The sequence below is a fragment of the Terrapene carolina genome, unplaced genomic scaffold (assembly GCF_002925995.2).
Source record: "Terrapene carolina triunguis isolate 2854851 unplaced genomic scaffold, T_m_triunguis-2.0 Scaffold926, whole genome shotgun sequence".
Lineage (NCBI taxonomy): Eukaryota > Metazoa > Chordata > Testudines > Emydidae > Terrapene > Terrapene triunguis.
In genome coordinates this window covers 6816687-6823303 of record NW_020665277.1, presented here as the reverse complement: position 1 = coordinate 6823303, position 6617 = coordinate 6816687, and the positions used below count along the sequence as shown (strand labels likewise).

General features: G+C 55.1%; 1 protein-coding gene across 1 annotated transcript in view; it reads left to right on the top strand.

Moving 5' to 3' along the window:
- The first annotated feature begins 496 nt into the window (after positions 1–496).
- The window catches only part of LOC112104845 (zinc finger protein 574-like), a 9677-nt gene continuing 3556 nt past the window's right edge, over positions 497–6617 (top strand). The window contains exons 1-2 of the mRNA XM_029913782.1: positions 497–590; positions 5232–6544. Coding sequence (XP_029769642.1) covers positions 5486–6544 — 1059 coding nt within the window. The 5' untranslated portion in view covers positions 497–590; positions 5232–5485. The remainder of the gene's footprint in view (positions 591–5231; positions 6545–6617) is intronic.

Sequence of the window (6617 nt, the reverse complement as noted above, 5' to 3'; positions counted from 1 at the left end):
GATAAAGGACCCCCAGAAACAGCTGCATCTCAATGCCTGGCAAGGGACCCCTGGATAAAGGACCCCCAGCACCCCAGAATCAGCTGCATCACAAAACTGGGCAAGGGATCCCTGTATAAACAGACCCCGTTCCCCACCCCAGAGTTAGCAGCCTCTCAGCTTTGGCTGAAGGATCCCCGTATAAACAACCCCTGCACCCCACCCCAGAGGTACCTTTATCTTAGGATGGACTGAAAGAACCTGTATTAAGAGCCACTGGAGTCAGCTGCATCTCAGCACCCGGCCAGGGCTCCCTGTATAAACAGCCTCCATGCCGACCCCACCCCAGAAGCGGCCTCATCTCGGTGCCGGGCAAGGGACGCCGCTGGGCAGCAGGACCCGAGGGCAAGCTGGGGGGTGAGCGAGCGAGGGGGGGGAGGCGCAGCAGCACCCAGCAGTTGCATGATGGGAAAAAGTCTCCTTCCTCCACCCCCGGCATCCGGTCCAATAACTTCTGGCTGAGCCAGAGCGTAGCCCGGAGAAAGAGAGGGACAGCCCGATCCCCACCCTGGAGCAGCCGCCCCGGTTCCCAGCGTGAGTCCCCAGCCCAGGTAACCCCGGGCCCCCTATTCCCAGCCTGGCTGGGTCTCCCAGCCGCTCTCAGCCAGCGGATCTGCCTCTGCCTTTGTCTGGGAGCTGAAAGCGACCTCGGCTTCCTGCCCCCCCGCCCCAGGACCCACGGAGGCAGAGCTCGGGGGGGAAGCAGAGAGCCCGGGACCCGGGGGGAGCCCGGCCCGGTTGGGTGAATGCGGACGGGACAGGCGAGCGCACGCAGGCACCAGCGGCAGAGTGACGGGGGAAGGGTGGGAGCAGCGCTGGCTGCGGGCAGCAGCAGACTGGTTCCCAAGGGGCTCCATGGGAGCCGGTTGGGAGATTTGGTTTTTGTTTGTGGGAATGAAGCAAATCGTATTCTTAGGGGGTGGGAGAGGGGGACATGGGGGCCCCAAAATATTCCTGGTGGCAGAGGGACAGTAGAAGAGATGGGAGAGAGACCAGGCGCCTGTGACAGGGAGAGAGCATGTGTGTGTGTGTGTGTGAGAGAGATGGGCAGAAAGCGTGTGCATGTGTGTGTGTGACAGGCAGAGAGCATGTGTGTGTGAGTGAGTGAGTGAGAAAGAGAGAGAGATGGGCAGAAAGCGTGTGCATGTGTGTGTGACAGGCAGAGAGCATGTGCTCATGTGACAGGGAGAGAGCGCGTGTGTGGGTCTGATGGGCAGAATGTGTGTTTGTGTGAAGGGCAGAAAGTATGCGTGTATGCACACATGTAACAGGGAGCGAACGTGTGTGTGTGTGTGTGTCGTGGGCAGAGAGTGTTGGTGTGCATGTGTGTTTGTGTGATGGGCAGAGAGCATGTGTGTGCGCATGTGACAGGGAGATAGCATGTGTGTGTGTGTCAGGCAGTGTGTGGTTGTGTGATGGGCAGAGAGCATATGTATGCGCATGGGATAGAGAGAGTACATGTGTGCGTGCCAGGCAACTTGTGTGTGTTTGTGTGATGGGCAGAGAGAACACGTGTGTGCGTGCATCACATATGACAGGAGAGAACATGTGTGTGCCAGGCAGAGAGTGTGTATGTGTGTTACATTAATTTATTGAAATATATGGACTTAGAGTCACAGGTGTCCAATATTAAACAAGGTTCAGGGTTTGGTAGTAATAGTATTTATTACCCTGTCAAACACCCCATTAAAGAGTCTTTTATCCTTTAATAAAGATACAAAAAAGGAAGGGACACCAGTTAATGTTTGACGTGTAAAGTACCAAATAAGGCTTTTGTTTTAACAATGTTTCTCTTTTTTTAAAAAATGCTGGAGGGGGTTTCCAAAAAGAGGGGTCCCTCCCCCCCCCCCCCCCCATCGTTTGACAGACATTTAGATGGAATTAAAGATAGTAATAACTGTCAAAACGTTAAGAGAAATGGGCCGGAGCTGTTATCATTAGTGAAGTTTGATTTTTGTTATTTAAAAGGCAAAGCAAGATGTGCACACCCCGGGGGACCGAAAAGAACAGCAGAGAGAGAACGTGCAGTTTCTGTCTGTGTCGTTGTTGACTTTTACTTGACGTTTCACTGTTGGAAAAACACGTGTTGCCCGTCACACCCATCTGATCAGTCACACTAAGACTTGGCAAACTTGTACCAGTATTGGGCTGTTTAGGGCGTTTTTTTGAGCTGCCTTTTTGGTCTGAGGTTTACAGCTGTATTGCAAAATATACAGCCTTGGCTGGCTACGCCAGACGCTTATTAAATAGAAGGCAAAAGAAGAGGGATAGGAAAGAGAGAAATAAAATGGGGAAGGAAAACACCCCATAAGGGTGGAGGGACAAAATCTTACATCCCAGGAGGTGTTTGGGATTCAGTCAGAGCCAGGGGAGGTGGTGATGTCATCTGGGTCCCTTTTTTTGCCTGAGTCTGGTCAGAAAAATCTCTTAGGATCAGGATGACAAAGACCCAACAGTGTCATGGTGGATCCTGGTCATCCAGGAGACAATGTGGTCGGGCAGTCATGATGATAAATCTTGTTCCTTCCTGATCTTCTCTCTTTCAGTCTGCCTGCATCCCCCTTTGCCACTTTTCCTCCTAAAGTCTCTCCTTTTTTTAAGGACCTCCGTGCAGTGTCTGCACACCCCATCCCCCTTTTGGGGTGGATCTTGGGTGAGGGGGCACTGCGGTTACAGTCCACCAGACTGTCCTTGTGCTTAAGACAGCACGGCACACAGGTTAGAGTCAATACGGCTGCCCTCGGGTGCAAGGCAACCTAATGGGCGGAGTCAGGGGCCACTCGGGGGAAGGGGAGGTTGACAGCTGGGGTAGGGGGCCCAGGCCCTCCCTGCTCCACCAGGTCCCAGCCCAGGGCCCTGTCAGCAGTGAGTGTGGTCATCACCCAGTCAGCAGGGATCCTACTGCAACACGCTGACCTTCCTCAGGTGGGAGATACCATTCACTCCGCCCCCCAGGGCCACTTTGTACTGTGTCTCCTGAAACTGGGATCTGTACGTCATCAGGGTCTCCAGGCTCCTTGCACAGGTCACTCCCTGGGATTCTGACTCTAGTCAGCCCACCGACAACAACAGGTCTCTGGTCTGGTCCTGGGGATCCCGCAGTCAGGTGCTGAAGCAGCTTCTGGACTGGCGCCTCCACCAAGCATCCTTCCCACTCAGTGGTCAGCCTAGAATGAACTGGGCTGCTCCCTTTTATACTAAAGCAGCAGTTGGAGCATGCCCAGAATGGTCTGAGGGGTGGGACTTGCTCCGCCCACAGTGTGGGGTTAATCCTTTCTTGCCTAGTGCGGGGTATGCACACCCTGTCACAGACCCCAAAAGGGGAGTGATGGGTGGAATAGCCCATCCCATCATTATTTTGTCCACCAATAGGCCCAATATCTGACACACCGATTTTGGTTCATTGACTTTTGGTCCCAGGCATGACTGTAACACAGTTTTGAATTATATCAGTAGGCCTTTTTGTTTAGATTAATTCAGGTTTTCTGTCTCCCTTTTGCACTTTTTCCCACCATCATATATTGTTAGAGGTTATTGTAACACGTTTGTAAACTTTTGTTTACTTTTTCATAGTTAGGCTCACAATAATTGCTAGGCCCCAATTGTTCCAACAGTGTGTGTGTGACAGGCAGGGAATGTGTGTGTGTGTGTGTGTGTGAGAGAGAGAGAGAGAGAGACGGGGTGACCAGATGTCCCAATTTTATAGGGGCTTTGTCTTATATGGGCCCCTATTATTCCCCACCCTCTGTCCCGATTTTTCACACTTGCTATCTGGTCACCCTAGTGCGAGATGGGCAGAGTGTGTATGTAAGAGAGAGAGAGAGAGAGAGAAATGGGAAGAGAGCATGTGATTACAAAGACAATATTTTAGTGGGGAGAAGGTCTATGAAGGGCAGGAGCTTGTGTGGAGGACATGCAAGAGAGGTGAAGGCTAAGAACACGTGGGGGTGACACTAAAACAAGGTGCATGTGAGAAGCGTGTTTGGGTGAGGGGTGGCCACGTGGGTGAGGGGACGTGTGTGTGTGTGTGTGTGTGTGTGTGTGTGTGTGTGTGTGTGTCAGGAGGGATACAGTGGGAGGCGTGCTCATATGTGAGGAGGCAAAGACTCATGAGGGGACGTGTGTGTGAGTGCAGCGGGGAAATGTGTGTGTGTGTGGAGTGGGACACGGATGCTGCAATCCCGTTCTCCTCACCTCCGGGCATGGAGGAGCCTGTCTGTGCTGGGTGGGGCAGGGAGCTGAGGGAATGGAAGGTGGATGGGGAGGTTAGAGAGAGGCCTGTCTGTGCCGGATGGGGGCAGAGAGCTGGGGGTATGAGTGTGCGAGATGTGCAGGGGTCTTTCAGTTATGACTTTTTCTCTGGAAGCTCTGCATATGTGGTATGAGCCATGCAAATTCTGCCGGCACTGGGAACTTTCACTCACACCCTTGTTCAAAGGTAAGTGAGGAAGAGCGTTCCCTGTTAACACAGTGTGTGAGCATCCCACAGGCCTTCATGCATTTATCCTCACACATCACTGTGAGCCAGGGCAGTGCAACTGCCCCCATGGTACAGGTGGGGAAACTGAGGCACTGAGAGACTAAGGCCTGGTCTACCCTTCAGAGCTTTACGGGCACAGCTTGGGAAGGGGATGGAGGGTGTGATACTATTACCGACATAGCTATATCAGTAAATGCCCTAGATGCAGTTACACTGATTGAGCTTATATCAGACACCAAACCAGCATTAGTTATATCAGTGCTATATGTTTTATACCAGCATAACTGCATCTCCACTACAGGGTATTGGCGGTGTAGCTATGCTGATGTAATCATACCACAAACCCCACCTCATGTAGACGAGGCTAGAGTGACTGTCCCAGACTCACACACAGAGTCTGACAGAGCAGGGAACTGAACTCGGATTTCCCACGTCCCTGGCTCGTGCTCCTCATTTCCCCATCCCCCCTCTGGGATGATTCTCTAAGAAGGAGAGGTGGTCACTAGCTGGCTGTAAGAACACAGCTTTTCTGGCAGGGAAGGGTGCGTCCACACTAGGAGGACAGGAGTGTTAGTGAACAGGACACACAGTCCCAGGGGACAACTCGGTCGTTGTCGTTTTTACTAGGAGTTAGCAGGTTGAGCTAAGCACTCAAATCCCTCGGTACCACGGAATTGCCCCCTCACTGTCTGTGTTTCCCTTGCCCTCTCAGGAGCCGCGGGAGAAGCCCCTCTTTCCAGACAGCAGCATTGCCGGCTCCAGGAGGTCGCTCTGGTTTTACGAGACAGTTTGTGCTTCTGGGCCCTCGGACCTGATTCCCCACCCGGCTCACGTGGTGTCAAAAACGAGACACTGAGGTAGGAAGCCAGAGGCTGGATGCTTCCTGCCAGGGGCATGAATGAGACAGAAAGGCCTGGGGTCTGGGCTCATCCCCTGCTGGGATAAGGACACCCCCGGGGAGCAGCCATGGCTGCAGGGCCGGGAGCAGAGGGGGCCCTGGACCTGCAGTTTCAGATCCAGGTGGAGCAGTCGGTGTGCCCCGCTGGGCTGACGGAGCAGCAGGTCTCAGCTGGGCCCGAGCCAGATGCGGGATTGGAGCGGTCGGGCGGGCTGCCTATTGTGGTGCAGTCCGGCACCATTGGGGAGCTGCTGAGATGGGTGGCGCCGCAGCAGGCCCAGTATGCGTCGCAGAAGGAGATGCTGCAGCACTGGGAGGACGTCTGGCAGGAGGTGCTGCAGGCCCTGCGCATCCTCCCGGAGGTGGGGCCGGCTCCGGCCTGCGCCCTCAGGCCTGGAGAACCAGAGCTGTCGCCTCCTCCCGGAGTTGTGCCAGCACCGACTTGTGCACGTAGGTGTGAAAACCCCACCTCCCAGGGGGGCAGTGAGTCACCCAGGGGTCTGGAGCAGGCGGGGATCGAGCTGCCGGAGGAGACGGCACCGTGTCGAGAGGAGCAGCGGTCAGCCACGCAGACCCCTGCCGAGGTTAAGCCAACTCCAGCACCTGCGTGGAGAACCCTGGAGCTGCCACAGCTGGCCCCAGAGGACGATATCGAGGCCTATCTGGCCACCTTTGAGCAGGTGGCTGACGCCCGCCAGTGGCCGAGAGAGGAATGGACAACCCGACTGGAGCTGTACCTCACCGGGAAAGCCCAGTTGGCTTATGGCAGCCTAGACATCACAGAGACAAGTGACTATGGGAAGGTGAAGGCCACCATCCTGCGTCGCTATGGCATCAGCCCGGAGACACAGCGCAGGCACTTCAGGGAATTCTGCTACCAGGAGGCCGAGGGGCCCCAGGAGGCTTACAGCCGCCTCCGGGAGCTCTGCCATCGCTGGCTGGAGCCGCAGAGCCGCACCAAGGAGCAGATCCTGGAGCTGCTGATCCTGGAGCAGTTCCTGACCATCCTGCCGGAGGAAATGCAGGGCTGGGTCTGGGAATGTGGTCCTGATACCGGCGCCCAAGCGGTGGCCCTGGCAGAGGGGTTCCAGGTGGGGCAGCCAGAGGCCGAATGGCCGGGGCTACAGGTGAGAGTGTAACTCCGGTTATCTCAGTGAGGGACCGGGGTGGGAAGGGGAGACAGACTGTGGAAGCCACAGG